This window comes from Protomyctophum bolini, assembly GCF_963924005.1.
Source record: "Protomyctophum bolini genome assembly, chromosome: 10".
Taxonomy (NCBI): Eukaryota; Metazoa; Chordata; class Actinopteri; order Myctophiformes; family Myctophidae; genus Protomyctophum; species Protomyctophum bolini.
The window spans coordinates 32,648,429-32,667,031 of NC_137871.1; the positions used below are offsets into that span (position 1 = coordinate 32,648,429).

At 45.3% G+C, this 18,603-nt stretch overlaps 1 protein-coding gene across 2 annotated transcripts in view; it reads left to right on the plus strand.

Moving 5' to 3' along the window:
- Positions 1–296: 296 nt before the first annotated feature.
- LOC308322927 (glutamate receptor 3) overlaps positions 297–18,603 on the plus strand; it is a gene marked incomplete at its 3' end in the record, with an annotated part of 142,922 nt that continues 124,615 nt past the window's right edge. For both annotated transcript variants that reach the window (XM_080774418.1, XM_080774417.1), the window contains exons 1-2: positions 297–432; positions 992–1,150. In XM_080774418.1, the coding sequence (XP_080630544.1) occupies positions 354–432; positions 992–1,150 (238 nt within the window). In that variant the 5' untranslated portion in view covers positions 297–353. The remainder of the gene's footprint in view (positions 433–991; positions 1,151–18,603) is intronic.

The following is an 18,603-nucleotide window of genomic DNA, read 5'->3' on the forward strand; positions in this document are numbered from 1 at the left end:
TCTCTCTCTCTCACCCCCCCCCCCCGATCTGCACCCCCCCCTCTCCCTCTCTCTCTCTCTCTCTCTCTCTCTCTCCTTACCCACTCTCCCCCTGCCCCCCCTCTCCTCTCTCTCTCTCTCTCTCTCTCTCTCGCCCTCGCTCGCTCTGCTTTGCTTGCGTTCAGTTGTGAAAAAAGAAAGCTGCAGCTGAGTCTTTCGGGCTGCACCTCAATGAAGCTAATTGGCGCACTGTGAGCGACCATCATCAACCCAGCGGATTTCCACCGTCCACGGTCTGCATGCATATGAGTGTCCTTAGACAGTCCCTTTGCTTTGAAGGAGTTTAACAGACAGGTCGCGGAGGAGAAAAAAAAATGGCACAGAGCGTGGTCTTGTTTCTGCTTTGGCTTTTTGGCAGATCGTTCGCGGGATTTCCCAATCAGATAAACATAGGTAAGTGTTTCTCCACGTATACACAACGTATACTTGCGTTTTGCGTGTTTAAAATATCAACAACATTCATAAAAAAAGCAGAAAAAAAGAAGCATCGAGCCCTGCAGAGAGAGAACGCTATCCGGAGCGCGGAGCTATGCCATACTGATAGAGACTTATGATGGTCTGTTATTGTCGCAAAGACGCACCGCGCGACTCCTCGAAACTATTTATCCAGACCATGTGTGCAATGCAGTAGGCCTATCATTTTAATGCCTGTCTAGAACAACTGCAACGCGTCACAAGTGCACATATTTATAGAAAACCTAAAGGACGCGAGCAGCAGCTCGCCTCCTCCACCTCGACAACACTTTTACAGTTCTATGCATGGAGTCCGTTTCTAAACTGTATCGGGGGTCGCAGTATCGCCTTATAAGCGATTCTCAGCCTACAATGCAGGCTATAGACCGTCACAAGTCGATTTAAGTGCTGGCTTAATAGCTACTTAAGTTGTTACACCATGCACGCAAGACCCAATAAACAGTAAATTAATGAATGTATGTTTTTTTTTGTCTTTCAGGGGGTCTCTTCATGCGCTCTACGGTGCAGGAGCACAGTGCTTTCAGGTTCGCTGTCCAACTCTACAACACCAACCAGAACACCACGGAGAAACCCTTCCACCTGACCTACAATGTTGACAACCTCGAGTCATCCAACAGCTTCTCAGTCACCCATGCGTGTAAGTGCAGTTGCTATTTTAGTCATCTCCACACAGAACTCCACACATGTGCAGAGTGGGCAAGAATTATTCATGTCAAACTAGCACAGAAACCTCACCAAAGAATCACGTAGCCTGTGGCTGCTAGAGCCAAATGAATAAAAAGCCATGTCCAGCTGCATGGAATAGGCCTGCTTCGTCCGTTCCCACTCCATGTGAAGTCCCCACTTCACAATCGTGACTGCTTTTAACATTTAACGCATGCTCTTCCAGTTGGCATGATTGTCAGCTTATATTCCCTTTCTTTACATCCTTGGCCTACTTGGCTCAATCTGCTCTGTTTTGTTTATTCAAGCTGGGTATAGTGTAATGCAAATACCATAAAGGTCCAATTGCTTAGTCGTTGATCAACTCTCTCTACTGTAATAAGTGTTTTGCCAATGCAACATAGACCCAACGACACCATCTGAGAGATGTCAGCTCCAGAGACGAGAGTTCCATGGCATAAAAAAAAACAAGTTACCTTGGCGACGCGGTGAACGCATCGAATGCCATGACACAGTCTTTTTGAAAATGCTTGGCCCTTCGAAAAAGAAAACATAACCAATTACGCAAGCACTGTGTCAAGGACTCCGGTGTGGGAGGCTGCTTTCATGTTGCTGTGCTGCAGAACAGAGGGAGGCTGCTAAGGCACCGCATTGTACTGCTGAAAGAAACTGATGCCTTTTCTTTATCTTTTACACTACTTTGATCACATGGAAAAATCCATTGCTCACGCTTTGGCCTTAAAATCACCATAACTGATTAATATGCTGTCTGCCTCGCTCACCACCAGTAGCACTTGGGACTGTGCGACGTGCGTGTGTGCGTGCGTGTGTGTGCATGTGCATGTGCATGTGCAGTCCTATTAGACTAGGTTACCATTCATCCCAGCATGCAGTACCAGTGTCCCTCTGAGCTACCGTTTGATCTGTGTTGGATGCAGCGAATGACCTCTTTTTATAGCGTTATACTCCCCTCGGTCTCATTTGTTCGGGATCAGCACAAACACAACGGACAAAAGGAGTGAGGGGGAAAGGCGTGCTGAGGACGATACCGTCGTGCTGTGATGTCACGAGAGGCGGTGAGAGCAGATTGGCCGGGGCGGCCCAGTCGATCTCCTTAATTTTTGCAGATAGCAGACTTCCTGTCTGAGTAGTGCGATGTGACTCAGTCAGAGACTCAGTCAGAGTGTGTGTGTGTGTGTTCGTTCCCGCTGTGGCGTGGTCACTGTGGTCACAGCTGTCCCAGTGGTGCTCCTCTGCGCGGTGCCACATAAACCACTGAGACCTATGACCGCAGAGTCTACAAAATGTCTTCTAAATGACGTTTTTCTGTTCAGTTGTTCTCAAACTAGTTCATGTCAATGACCCCAAACATTATACTGTATGTATTTGGTCGCAGACCCCCATCTCAAAATATTTGGTTCCAGGGACTCCCCCCAGAATCAAAGATAAGGGTTAAAAACGTTTGCCGTGAAAGAATATATATATATATTAAAGGATTTGCGCCACATTTCTACGCTTGTAGATTTTCAACAGCTAAAAGTTTAAAAAATAAACGTTAAAGTGGTTAAAAGCTATAACGGATGCGCTCTAGGTCTTAATGCGATAACAGAGAGAGCTGTCTGATCCCTGTGCGCTCTGTCCGTCCTCTGACTCCCCCTGTGCTGCTTACAGCATCTCCCCCTTGGTCTGCAGAGTCAGCTCATTAGCACCCAGCCCTCATAGCACCTCACCGTGCTGTCATTGGGCGAAAGGGGGAGGGAGGAAAGAAAGGGGGAAAAATCCATAGCTCCCCGAGCAGCGGCAGCAAATGAGTTGCCGGTGCTCAGACCTGCAGAGGAGGAGGTGGGCCTCGTCTGCCTGTACTGACCGACCGACCGACCGGGGGATCGCACGCAATGCTCGAAATGCAGACATCGTCTGCGGGAAACAATAAGCAAATGAGTGAAATAAATAATAGATAACGGTACGTGCAATTTCACGCGTGTTGAAGAGGAAAAGGCGAGCGTGAGAGAAAAGAGACTAGATATCGGAATCTAATTAAATTCCATGGGCAGACGCAGCTTTAGCAAATGGAAGGGAGGGTGAGGGGGTTCCTGTGAGAGCCCTGGCCCCGTTTCTGTCTTTTTTTTCTCTTTCTTTTTTAGCTTCTGTTGTCTTAGAGTCTCTGTCAAGAACTGTCTCTGAACCGCCTTAAACATACAACATTAGAAGGCTGTGAGCCTTTAATGATGCTGCTGACATGCTAATGCTCAGTGGGGAAATGTAATGCCGTTGCCTGGTTGAGTGGTGCGAAGAGTGTAGCTGTAGCGTGTTGTTAAATACACTATCATCACAGTGATCGGTGAGAGAACCTCTTTTCCTTTTGATGTTAATGATAATGTGTCTGTTTGCGACTTCAGTTGCGATGTTTAGAACCCCTCCTCCTCCCACCACGTTTGATATGCATTAGGCCACAGACGCCCAATTGTTATGATTTTATTTTATCTCTGGGACCTCAATCTACACTCAAATTATGTTTTGTAAAATCCTCAGTGGTTATTTTACTCTGAGTGTATACAATTGGAACCAAATGTATCCATAATGTTGCGTTCACACAGGCAGACGCAAAGACGCAGTCTACCATTTATTGTCAATGGAAGCCAGCAACGTGCAGCTACGAAGCAAATCCAACGCTTGTAGCTGCTGCAAAAGCTGCAACACTGACCAAAGCCTTATAGTCTTGCCCTTATGTTCTAAATGTTCCTGTTCTATTAGAGGTTTTTAATGGTGTGTTGTAGCACTTTGAGATTCTCACGAATATAAAGTGCGTTATAAATAAAATCCATTATTATTATTAGTATTAACACTGTAGCTTTGCATCTTTGAATCTTTTGCATCTACCCGTTTGAACGCACCGTAAGGGTCCATTTGGTTCCGTTTGTTCACACTGGCCTATAACTCAAGGGTCCCTGGGGGTGTCCACAGAGAAACAGTGCCCTATCCAACTCCTTCTTCGTTTAGGCATTAGTAACCACTGAACATTTGCGTCTATGCAAGCCTCAGTGCTGTACTCTTAAGTGAATGTGCAGTCGCTTTGAATAGTTCATGTGTGACTGACTTTGTTTTAACAACAGAGATGAAAACAACCTCGGGTATAATGCAGCATTTATATTAGAGTTGTTCTGGATTTTTTCCTCTCAGATACAGATTCCAATACTTGAACTTGCATACTGGTGAATTCAGAATAGCGATCAGATACCAGCGTCGGTTGTTGTGTAACCTACTGCTAACCCTATATGGATGTGATATGATTGCTATCGATGGTCTTGCTCAGGCTCAATGCTTTGTTAAACATGGAATACATACAGAGAATGAGTGACTTACATTTTGCTTGCTCTGACTAGAGCATGTCTGCTAAATTTCAAAATTAGCCAAGTAAATGAGGAGCCATCATTTATATTGCTACAAATGACACCCAAAACAGTGGGTGGAACAGCAAGCCATGTGGCTCACTGTGTTAAGATGTTAGCTCCACGTTCCCAAGACCGAGGGTATATTTCTATTACTTTTTGCCTGTCACAGTAAATTGGTCGTTTTTGGTTCCTGTCAGGTTAGGCATATTTCTTTATGAGGTTATGGTTAGGTTTAGCCATAGCTTTGTCAACCTGCAACCTGTCATGTTGAAAGTCGGGTCTAATGAGTCTATGACAAAGCTGTACAATGTGATGCCTTGGGAGTGAGAAGGGGTTGACTGTACATGATTTTGAATCAGTAGATAGTGTCTTGTATACTTGTACGATATCCGATATTGGTATCAGTATCAGAACAACTCTAATTTGAGCATATGAACACAGTGTTGTATTTCTCCCACAGAAGCCATGGTATGATTACTATCAATGATGGCCTTTCCCTGATATCTTTCTGAAAAGTTATGGAGGCTACGCTACAGTACTGACTGTGTAGTTATCTTTTGGAACAGAGAATGACCAACATATCCTTGTGAACATGATGTGCCATCACATAAGATCTGAGGCATCGTCTTCCAAGGCAGTGTCCTGGGAATCAAATGGGAGACGGCTCACGCTGCGTTCACAACAGCCTGTGAACAGCCATCGTTCTCTAGAAAAGTAGTGAGCAAAATGGAGAAGAGCATTAATATTAACCACTTCAACCCTGCACTATGCTTCAGTCTGTAAGTCAAATAAATAAGCAAAAATAGCCTACATGCTAAAACCCTTAAATCCTTAATACGCTTAAACTGCCCTACAATATACATTGACCGGGGCCCTCAAGGGTGTATTGTACTGTACACACTTGGTCACCTCCTTTTCCCACCTTTTCACCTAATCTGCTCACAGAAAACGGACGATCTAAAAGCTCACAATGCGTTGTGAAGTTGTAGATGCTATTTGCAGCAAACTTTACCCTATTTTCCCCGATTAGAGGATGTTTTTCTGCCGAATGTTTGACAAACGCAGAATTGCGATGCTATAGGGTTCATGTGGTTAGTTGACATTCATCTGCTGCCGTCCCGGCCTGTACGTGGGGCTTTGCTGCCGGTCATCTAAGACCACTCGTCTGTTGTGGAAGTGTGAGATGTGACAGCCATGCTGTCACAAGTATTTGGCAGACATTCAGATGTCCTTGGTCATCAGTATAGCCGTTCCCAGATGACGTAGACCTCTGTCAGCTTTAGGACTCATGTCTATTTGTGTTGATGGATGCCAGTCCCTCCCACCTCTGGCTTTTGAAAATTATGTCATGTGGCAGCCAAGTCTATGGCCTTTTAATGTTTTATTTTATCCCCAAAAAATCACACTCATGTAAATTGAGGGGCGCTCTTGTCATCATACATCATCATACATCAAATTTCCGTGCTCAACCAACCAACACACATTGGTCAGCCAATCAAATCATCACTATGGGGTACACACATTGCTCAGCCAATCAAATCATCACACACACAAACACACAATGTGGCGCCCGTCACTTCACCCGAGAGTGATTTTTATGATCACATACAGGAGGAATTTGAATTATATAAATATACACAGCTTTTTGCTGTATGGTGAAAAAGATTTGCTGTATGTTGACAAATTAATTCATGAAGTATACAATTTTTTGTATGTACAAAGCGCTTCACATGGGTGAGATTTTTTCTCCTATCTCCAGCTTTTAGTGTGTGCAACACAAACTTTAAGTGCAATTGACAATGAATGGATAATTGTGAGTGTTTGTTTGTGTAAACACAAACATTGAAGACGAAGGCGAGGACGCAAATTCTGATTGGCCGAAATGAGATGTATGATGATGTACGATAATGGGAGCGCCCCTCACTTCAAACAGTTTTTATTTATTTTTTGGCTTGTGATTGGCTGATCACCCCATAGCGATGATTTGATTGGCTGAGCAAAGTACATATTGAAGATAAAAGTGAGGGTAGAAAAGTGAAGATGCCAAAAGTGATTGGCCGGAATGACATTTGTAATGATTGGCTGAGCACGGAATGTGATGTATATGGCATTAACGAGTTGAGATTTTTCCAAGTCAACTTGTCAGACGGTACAGTCGAAGTTGAGTCGATGGATTGTTTTATTTACTATTACATTAAAATGTAATAGTAAATACTAAACAGTGCAGGCACACACGCAAGTGTGCGTCACACTGGTACACAGACCGCTTGGCTTTAGTGGAACAGAATAAACCTGGCTGTACAGACCAGGATTTAACAAGCCTGGTTTTGTCTTAAATCCTGGATTAGTTAATCCAAGTTTCGTGAACTAGGCCCCTGGTGTGAACCTGGTTGTTTATTTTGAGGCTTTGATCAAGATGGAATCTGTTCTGGCTGCCTTGAAGGTTCAGCCGAGTCGACAGAAATTACAGCGTTATTTTTGTTTGTTCAGACTCCTCTAGTCTCTTCCTAGAGGCAGAATACTTTGCTTTAGTGTGCACACTTGATTCTTTATTTACTCCCGGGCAGATGCTGGCAAGCGGCTCCTTTCTCTGACTCATGTTGTCGATCTCTTCCCTCTCATTTACTGAGCTCCCCTTTTAAGATAATGTGACGGGAGGAACGAACGGCGGAGATGCACGGAATTCAAATTAAACTAGGCCGTGGTTTACTTTACATCCCAGACACAAATATGGAAATCCTCGGGCATAATGAAGGCGAAGTTGTGTGTCAGAATGATTTCTTTCAAGTCAGTTTAAAGCCTCGTGCTATTAATTGAATTAGTGACCGGCAGCAAAACAATGTGGATGGTTGAGTAATCCTTCAGGCGGGGCTTTGTTCTTCTATATATCTGCACACAGTGTGCACGTCGTCGCAGCGCACGGCTGCTGTCGTCACTTTGAAGTGACATCACAAACTGGAGAAAAGTGTAATTACCTCGGCGGTGTCCCGTAATGGCTCTGAAAGTCCTGCACAGACTCAGGTACTCTCTCCCAGGAGGGGAGACGGCTAATTCAAAGGGAAAAAGGGCACAATTTTGAAGAAAGCAAAGGCTACAACACTAATGTTTCTGATGGTCACGGCTAGCAAACTTAATGGCTCTACCATCCTTTTCTCTCTCCCCTGTTTCTCTCGCCTTTTTTTTTTCTCCCTCTACCCGAGGCAAGAAAGAAAACTCCAAGCAGCCGCCTCCACCTTTTCCCCGCTACGCTATTTATTAGATTACTCGCCTTGATTCCTGTTAAAGGCGAATTTTGCAATGCTTGGCTCTTTAATCTCCCCTCCCTATCCCCCATTCCTCATTCTGTCATTAAGCTAATGGCGTGTGTCCCCACCGCCAGCCTCTTTAGATGTTCCTACCCGTCTTTTTATTGGATCCTTCAGGTCCTTAAACACTGGCTCCGGCAGATGGTTATTTGGCTGCACCATTCCACTGTTTTCCTCTGCCTATTGCCTGCTTGGCTGTCTTCTCACATGATGAGAGAACGAACAGAGGCTGAAAGAACTGCCACTGTAATTGCTTCTGGCATTTCCAAAATCAACACACAATTGAGGGTAAAAAGCGTTGAGTCTTGAGGGCTCCATTTCTCTACTCCGGGAGTTAACCACTTTCCAACCTGACGTCCTTGTTTCGGGCACGCCATTATAGGTGAGCTTGTAGAGCGGCTATTTTCGCTGTTTGCCGTACATGGAAGTGTACAGGCCTTAAAGTGGCCACATGAACACTGGAATGAACAGGACTTGGCGGTGTGTGTCTGTGAATAGACCCTCTTTTGTTCGGTGTGTGAGGCGAGGGCGAGCGAGGTTAACGCAACACTGAGTGATATGACCGCTAACCGCTACGGGTGATGATTAAACGGGTCATTTCGGCGGTGCCTTTCGGGTGTGATATACTGTCTTAACAAAACCCATTATTGCACAGTGCAGCATTATGAGTTACAGTCTTGAAGATGGGCGAGCTCGGTGATGGTATTATTTATAAAATCCTAAAAGTAGCGCCGCTGTTGTGGTGTGTGGGCAAGTCGTCCTACTGCGCACAACGTATACAGGATGCGGGGCGTGATTGATGGGTGATAGGCGGCGGGTGCTGTGGAGGATGAGGAGGCTGCTAAGAAAAGCATGTAATTTTCTCTTGGAACCAGCGACGGTCTCATTTTCATCCAGACACAAAACATCTTTCTGTGATGCATCGCTTGCAGTGACCTGCAGGCCATGCAGTGTTCAGTGGGAGGAGTGCCATGCACTCACGTGCAGTCGAGGGGAAAAAGCTATAGACATGTGTCTTTAACACGGGTTCTCAACGTCAGATCAAATGGGGAGGGAGTCTGGAACTCTGAATGTGTGCAAAAGGAACACACACACATGGTGCATATATATATATAGCGCATTTTATCTAAAGCCTTTGTCTTGTCTTGCTCATTGGGATCAATTAGTACTCTGGTGTCATTCTCAAGGATACTTCGACGCTAACCCAGGTTGGGAGCTGGGATCGACCCCGGAACCTTCCCAAGTGTCCGCTCTACCTCTTGAGCCACCCCATCAAATTGGGTGTGCACGGTATAATGCTGTGGTACAATCAAACCAGGGGTCCTTGAAATTAAAATGGCTCAGAATCACCGGTCTTAATGACGTGGGCCTGTGTGGGCTGTGATTGAGTGCGTGCGACAGGCAGCATATGTGGCGAAGCTGGGGTGAAAGTGTCCGCGTGCGTGTCAACTGCGAAGTCCTTCGGTGTGTTTTTCTCGTGGCTTTGGGGACTAACGCTGCTGCCTGCTGCGTGGTGGTGTGAAGGGAGGGTGAGGGTATAAACAGTCAGAGTGGTTGGAGGACGTGGCTGACAAGAGGCAGGCCGGGGGCCAGCAGAGAGACTCCTCAGGTGGCCCAGCGCACCTGCCAGTCCTCATGGCCTGTAAGCCAGCTTGAAAGGTGTGACCGGAGCTGTGGACAAGGGCAGCGGGGTGGGGGGGAGAGGAAGAGAGAGAGAGAGAGAAGACTCAAGGATGGCAGGGCGGACGAGGGGGCGTTTCTTTGACATGCCACTGTCGCCCAGCTGTGTTACAGACACAGATATGAACCTTTTTATGGTCATAGAAGCACGCACACATGCACACACACACACACACACACACACACACACACACACACACACACACACACAGAGGGACATCTTGAGTACCACAGACGAAAAACAGTCCAAGTCCAAATTTCATTCTGACCCCTCCACGGAAAGGCCTCGTTGTCCTGACCCCTTATCCATCATTTATACATTATGGATAAATAGTGTGGACTTTTTCGTCTGCGGTATTCATTAATGTAAATTTAATGCTGAGAGAGTATGAATGGTTTGCAGGATGGATAATTTCGTTGTCATTTTATCATCTACTCAGGCTTATATGAACACCCCAGACATATCTTAAGTTACTTGATTCAGTAATTAGATATTTTACTTTAATTTTAGCTGATACACCCCCTTCCTATTATACAAACCCATTATAACTTGATATAACCATGATAGATTCATCGGAAATACCCGTCCTTTTTAAGTGGTGCAACCACTTAATTAAGGAGCTTTGTGTGTCTCTGGCTGCCTGGCTGTGTTTGGTTGGTTTTCAAAACCAAGTGTCACTGTTGTGCAGCCTAACACACATATTAACTGTATATATGATGATTTCAGGTGTATCAGTACAGTACAGTACAGTACAGTACAGTACAGTACAGTACAGTACAGTAGAGGGACCCCTTGGGGACCCCCACTCTGTCATTTCTCAACCGTTTCGGACACGGGCCGGTTCGCCGGAACCGGGCCGGCACCCTGTTCCTGCGGGCCTGGAAGTTCCGGGGACCCCCGGGGACCCCCACACGGAGTTGCACCACTTACTTCACACGGGTGTTATATTTTCTGTTGACTGATATTGTCCTTCTTATAGCCTAAATGAGGGGGCCGTGTTTTTCATTTACTGTTATCATTTATTGATAATTATTTTGGAAATGAAACATCAAAGAATTATAAAAAATAAATGAAAACTGTAAATAAAACGCGCCCCCCCTCACGTATTATAAGGACAATATCAGTCAACTGAAAAAAGGACAGGTGTTTTTTTGCGATGTCGCACGTCTACATTCATTAGTGTGCTAAAAGGAAACTTACAGCGAGTACAGTGAGCGTTCATCTTAAAAGCAGAGAGCCTATAGCGTCACAAGGTGCCTTATAGTGTGCTGATGGTGCATTTTTCTTGGATGTTTTTCAGACAAAGAGAGAGAGATGAAGCAGGGATACATAACATTGTGTTGCAGACTAAACGGTTTCATAGATTTCATAGATGGCTTAATAGAGTTGTTTAGCAGCACTGTCATCAGTGTTGTGTAATGTTTTATTTTTGGTTTGTTGACTTATCCTTTCTATTATTATGTTGAATTAATGTTGTTAATGTGTAATTTCAGACCTGTAACAACTTAAACCTAATTCAGCCTGGTAAGTGGAGCTGTAGAGGCCCTCTAGGCGTGCGGCCAAAGGCGAGCCGCAAACACATTTTAGATCACTTTAGGTCCTGAAGTGTGTGACAGGCCCATGCTGTGCATGTTGCTTTGTGACATTATTATATACTGTAGGCTGCTACCTTGCTAAAAGTTCATTGTTTTACTTGGAAATTACAGTATATAGGCCTTTTTTTTTAACGGCCCGGCCTGGTTTGGACTGGACCGGTCGTTTGGGAATTGTCCCACTCTCCTCAGTGGTCAGCACATCACTGCCCTCAATATTAAGTAAACTTGACCGTTGGCCCTGTACTTGGTCTGTGCAATTTTCCAGAGTTTATCCGAGTCAGACACGCTGCTGGCATGACTAGGATCGACACCCCCACCCCGTATGACGCGCTGTGCGCTCATGGTTGATCAGTTAATTTCAGCCAAAGTTCACCCCAGCATGGGGTACTTTAGGGTTCATGTGGTTCAGTATGTTTTTGGCATAATATTTGCCAATGTTGTATAATTGTTGTCATTAGGGCTTAAAAGGTTTTTATACCGCAAAAACACATTATATAAAATAAAGAGCTGGGCAATTTCCGACACGCTCCACAGGTAACATTAGTTTGACCAAACCATGAGATCCCTCCTTTTAATGGAAGCAGTAGAATTCAGGGGAGGAAATATAGATTAGATTCAACACCACAATGAATTGTTTAATATAAAAAATATCTGTTCCTCTTAAACCCGACCTGAGAAGTGTGTGTGTTGTTGTTGTTGTAGAAGTGCTTATTTGTCTTGGAATCACTTGCGCACGCAGATGTTGTTTGATGAAACAACAGCAGCTTTCCTCCTCTGCTGCTTTCAGCTCTCACCACGTCTATATCTATCACCAAACCTGGGCAACAAGCCATTCCAGCAGGCATGGAAGAAGTCATGCAGCATATGGTCCAATGACAGGCTTCAAAAGAATATAAAAATATATATATATATCCTTTCAAATGCTCCATTGTAGATTTACCTCTGTACTTTTGGAGGTCTTTTGTGTTTCCGTTCAGAACCCAGGGATGTTGATGTCTTTGAATTTCCTATCGATTTCCTTTATCCGTCTGCTCCATCATTCTGGTGCAAAACTGATGAATTGTGGGGGAGGATACGGCATCAGATGAGATGAAATGATTATGAATGGACTGTCATGGCACCATAAAGATATCATCAGCCTCCCAGACTTGGTGGACATTTTGAAATGGAGAACCCAGCCAGCCGGGCCCTGCCTGACTGACTGTGTCAACATCTCACTACTGATTAAGAAATATCTTCCGCACATGACTTGAATCAATGCTATTGATATGACCGCTGCTGTGATAATCCAGCACTTGCAAGCGGTAGAATTTCTCGGACAACACAGTGTCACAGTGCATATGAGATTGATCATTATGCTTTACAGCTTTGAACTGTAAAATAAAATGATTTATACCACTGCTGCACGATAAACCTGATAACCTGAACAGGCTTAACACAATCTATGCCAACCACGAGATATCTTGTGTTTAGCTATTAAACCCTGCTGTGTCAAACACAAGATTTGATAAGAGTATTAATCCAGAATTAATACTATTATTTTTACCGTATTTTAGCTTCCCGTTGCTAGGTGCTTCCATGGTGTGATGTGATCAAAAACTCTGTGCACACGCGTGTGCACGCAGTCTTTAGTGGCTTTAGGGCTCAGATTGAGGTAAAGGACGATTTTATAGGAGCTTAATAAAACATTACTTCGGCCTCCTGGTTAGCATATTAGTATTTCTATCGCGGCCACGACTCTCACAGCTCGAAAATGGTCGATTACTACTTCCGGATCACGGGGGCAAATTGCGGGGTCTTCTTTACAGCCCTTTTGGTGCATTCTGTCGGCGTTGGCACTGGCAGCGGGATGTAATCAGTTTAAGGAATGTTTTGTGGAGGCCGCTGGCGGTGCCCCAAAGGTAAATTCTACAGGTAAACTGCAAACGTGGGCTTTTCGGCTGCATACATTGTGCGCAGCAAATAGCCCCCTCCATCTCTCCTCCACTGGTGAAATTATAGGGTAGCTGCTGAAGCGTAAGTCAACAATGACAGGGTAAGGCTGTGCTCCTTTATTGAAGATCATATCAGCGCTGCGTTGTGACGAAGAAGAAGGCCGGCTGCCTGACTATAAAAGAGAGGATGATAAACACACTGTGAATCCGACCAAACAGACCGCTAGGCTCGTGAAATCTTAGTGCGACATTAAACACATTCACTGCATCGCTCCGTGCTCGCCTCGGCAATAAGCCGCCTGCGATAACAGGAGAGCCTGCGTGCTTTGGTGCATTTTGGAAGCAAAATAAATAAATTATTGGCCGAGCTGTTGTCAGCCGTTTGATCCAATTCCAGACTAACGTCCGTCGGTGACGTGTCTGTATGTAACCAGCGGGCCCAGCAGTCTGATCTGTTAGCTGGTGCCTGCGTTCCATTTTGTCTCCTATTTCCAGTGAGGAAAGTCTCTCAAGGAGAGTGGGGTTAGAACGGCCGCTTGTGTGGCAGAGATTATTTTTCATTTAGAAAAAGTCATTTACCCGTACACTATAAGACGGTGGGTGGTACAAGAATAGCGGCCAGGGAAGGACGAAGGATTCCTGAAACTTGTCACACTTCAAGATCTCTGACGCTTCAATCTAGTCGGTCAGCGTTTTCGTTTTGCTCCCTCTTTGCTCTCCCTTTCCGGCTGTCACTCTTCTCTCTCTCTCTCTGACTGCCTCTCTTTTTCTTGCCCTCTTTCTCTATCCCATTTTGACCTCTGATCAGATTCTAAAAATGTCTTCTACATCTTGACAGTTTTCTGAAAAATCTATGTTTCTGTCAGTCGTTCTTCGATTTTTCTAAAATAGCAGACCTACAAGCTCGTAGGCCGCCACTCGGTGGCCGCCACTCGGTGGCGCGCTTTGAGCTTGTAGATCTGCTATTTTTCAAAAGCTAAAGCATAACATAATGCTAACACCAAAAGGGGTTCCCGCCCAAAATGGGCTATTTAGACGGATCCACACAAAGCCCGTGGCAGTCATGCCTGTGCAGCCGTTGCTGTTGCAATCAGCTATCGGGCCATGCAGTAGACTCTCTCCAACAATACTGTAATCAGTCAATCAGTAATCCCCTACTTGAGCCGGTATAGCCATGGCTGGGAGCTCTGCATTGGCCTAGCTTCACTGGCAGAGAGAGAGAGAGGGAGCGATTCACTGACTATCGGGAAGAGAGAATTCTCAACTCTGTGACTTCCTTTTCAATGGGAGCGTCTTAACTGCATTGTCTTGAGCAAGGTCACAGATCGTATGAAAGGAAAACAACCATCAACGTCATTCAGGAAAAAGGGGAAAAAAAATGTGCACCCCTGTCTTACAGTATGCCTTCCCCAGCTCACTAGGACTGCATTATCATGTATTGTGTTGATGTATGTGTGTGGGTGGGTGGGTGGGTGTTGGCAGGCGTATGCAACGGCTAAAGTATGTAATTTAGATACCGGTAGTTAGCATACTGTGTGTAGACATAGGATTCTATAGCGAATACTTGTATACTATGTATATAGCGCTTTTCAAAATACCCAAAGCACTTTAAAACACTAGGAACAGACTATTCAAGAAAACAAAGCAAAACAAGTAAAAATCAGTGCAATGTCAAAAACATAAAAGGATAAACAAGGGATCTTAACCAGACCTCAGCTGGGGAAAGCTATCTTGAAGAGGTGGGTTTTGAGTGAGGTTTTGAAGGAGAGGAGGGAGGAGGCAACTCTGAGACATCATAGAAGGCCCTGTCTCCCCAGGTGCGGTAATTGGCCTTGCGGAATACTTATAGTTTCATTGTACAGATATTCTACTGTTGGACAGACGTTAGGTTCTTAGTTTACTTATGATCCTAGACGACTATTTCCATCCATTTTATGTACTGTATTATCATGTGTTGTTCGCTCTGCATTAAGAGCGTCTGCTAAATGCCTAAATTGTAATTGTGGCGTGCGTGAGAGAGAAAGACCAGCCAGACGCACAGAGAGGAACAGAGAGAGGGTGAGAGAGGTTTGGTCCTATTTCTGTGCACAATTAGATGAGACTTTGTGTGGGGGCGGGCGGGCGGGCGGGGGATGGGGATGGGGAGGGGGGTGGCGTGGGTTGCAGAACATCAATAGCGGCAGTCGGAATCTTCTCCAGCATCCCAGTAAATATTGGATCACAGGCCGACGGGGGCCTCGCCGTATACCTCCAGCCTCACGCCTGCTGCAGTGCACAGCGAACAGATTGAAGCGTGCGTCCATGGCCTCTTCACGAGCACCCTCAACAGAGCTGACTGCACGTCTGTGTGTTTGCAGGAACAGAGAGAGGATTCATCATAACTGATTGCTAGTGACAGTTCACAGTCGCTGGGCCACTGAAGCATCATAACCTTGTGGAACTAGTGTAGGGCCACTCTAGCATGCAAGGGGCTGAAGGAGAGGGGAGAAAAATAACATTTGCATATTCCTTGCAGTGATGCACGGTGATGCAAATAAGACTTGCCACACCATGAATAGCCTCTATGGTTAATATTAAACACATCTTATGTAATGAGAGACTTAATGCAGACCTGCGTCTCCGGGGATCCGGGGTGAATTTATGGATGACTACAGCAAGTGAGATTGCAATTCGAGAGCCCCAGTGTCGCTGTCTGGGAGGGGCCTTTCGGCGTGCTGGCATTTGGAATAAACCGTTTTTGGCTGATGACTTTGAAATGGAAATATCCTCTGACAGACAGGCCCACATCACACAGATCCCGGGCCACTCACATCCGACCTGCGTGCGCGCCAAACCGCGCGTGTCACTGTGGCAGTCGCCAATGCATTTTTGATCATCCACTGATTCAGAATTGAATGCACCATCGTGATCAAATGTGCATGAGCGCTGCAAAGACTAAACAGGATGAATAATTAAATGGCCCATGAAAATGTGGCCTGGATGTAGGTGCAGGCTGGAGGTGGACCGTGCTGCTGTAAGGTGCTCTCGCTATACCATCAGGAAGAGGTCATGCAGATTTAAACCTCCAATCCGTAAGCGCTTATGTCCTGCCAGGGACTCAAACTGGGCTCTTATACACGAGAGACCAAATTGCTACCGCTCATCCAATTGGCAGTCCAGGAGAGCCAGGAGAGATATTGCTCTTATGAGCTATAGGTATTAGGCAGTACTACTTGACAACCAGTAGGTGTCCTACCCGACACCTGTGTCTTTAATGTCTCAAGTAGGGAGTCCACCTCCAACCACTGCACATGTACATACTACTGTAGCTGTATTGTATTAACTCTACCATACAGATGTACTAGCCATATTGTATCATACTCTACCACAGGGGTTCTCAACGTTTCGGGCCAATATATCGGGACCCCTGCCCCGCCCCCTCCCGACCCCCAATATAAATTGACTGCTACAATAACCTTAAGAGACAACACACCATAAATAAATACTGAAACCAGATATAATCATTAGGGAAGGTGTATGCATGTACTATGTGTACTATATGTAAACTCTTCATTTCCATTTTTCAGCCATCCATTTTCTTTTATTTATTTTTTAATCATTTAGGGACCCCCCCCCAAAAAGAATTTGCCGACCCCACGAGGGGTCGCGACCCATGGGTTGATAACCCCTGCTCTACCAATAAATAGTGTATTATCATACTCTACCATACAGATGTACTACTAGTTATATATATATTTTTTTTAATACTGTTTTTATTAGGCATTTTTGTATGACAGTTTCAGATTTAGACAATGATAAGTGATTCAGTTAAATAAAAAATGAAAAAAATAACAGGCAATGTAAATGTTTAGTTATATTTTATTAACATACTATACCATGCAGATGCAGTTATATTGTATTAACATACCCTACCATACTATTGAAGTGGATTGAAGCTTTAATGACAAAATACTCTAATAATAGTACACACTTGGCAATACTTTGACCGCGATGGCACATGTGTTTTCCTCGGCGGCGACTATATCCCCATGAGTGAGAATTAAGTGGACATGACGTGTGCTCTCTCAAGCGTGCACCATGTGCACATTCACGTTTTCCCTCCAATGGTTAAATTCGCAGAGTGCTGCTGTCGTGTGACTCCTGCCATTTCACACATGGTTTCCCGGAACCTGTGGGGGCGTCCCGGCCGCTCCAGGCAGGCCCACTGTACATGTTTTGCGTGTCCACGCATCGCCGCGCCATCAAATATTTACCCACTTCAGACCTCTACACTTGGACCTAATAGACCTAATAGAATTGGCTCTGTATACTTGGTATACTCTTTTCTTTTAACTTCTTTACTGCCATCTAGTGTTCAAAAAGTTTGACCGCTTCACTGCCGCTCATTGACTTCAATGCTATGGAGCTTGTTGTCCTTCCGGGTTAAACAGGAAGGTGGGGGCTTCCGGAAGTGGAACGACACCACACAACACAGCCCCCAGCCTTTAGCTAGCAGAACAACCAGCTACATTTTCTCAGCGATGCGATACAAAATCACAAATGCTTTATGATCGCCGGCTCACCGTGGACAGCTCTCCAACCTTTAGAGATATCGGGCGCTTTGAAAATCGGGTTATAATGGAGGCTCAACGGAGCTGGATTTAAAAAAAACATCGCTGTTGGTGAAGGAGGAGGGCTATACTACCCGCGTTCATATATACCGTAAACGTTTGTCTACGCTCATAAACGTAGCTGGCAAGAACCGGTACATATTGAGGATAAAAAGTGAGGGTAGACAAGTGAAGACGCAAATTGCGATTGGCCGGAATGTGATGATGTATAATGACAAGAGCGCCCCTCACTTCACACGGCTTTGATTATTTTTCCCTCTACACCAAATATCTAAGCAGAAAATAGCCGATCCAGCATCGCAATGCGACGCACTGTTTTCTGTGAATGCCCCCCCCCCCCACCAGATGGGGCACGATGCTACACCATTCCTCTTTGTCTCGGCATGCCTGGCTTTGTTTTCCGTCTGCGTGTGTGCGTCAGTCAGGAAGTCGAGCTTGTCTGCAGGACGACAGAGCGAACCCATCACAGCTGTGGAATGAAAAGGATGAAAATGAGTGAATCCATGATTACAGAGTTCTCTCATATTATGAGATGTTGAGATGAGGCATGCATCGTGTGTGTGTGCGTGCATCCGTGTGTGTGTGTGTGTGTGTGTGTGTGTGTGTGTGTGTGTGGAGGGGGGGTGGTGTAAGTGATCTGTACTGCAGTGCCTGTCGCTGCCTACCTGGAGAGGGTGTAGCCAAGTGGCGTATCTGATACAAGCGGTGTCACCAGCCGCTGCTTTTGACCTGACACCCCAACAGGCGCCCACGGCCAACCTGTCGGAGCCACTAATTCATCTGCAAGGGCACAATCCAACCCAATCCGCCTTATAGGTACAAAATCCATTATTGTAGAGAGAGAGTGTGTGTGTGTGTGTGTGTGTGTGTGTGTGTGTGTGTTAAAATTTTACACACACATTCCACAGCA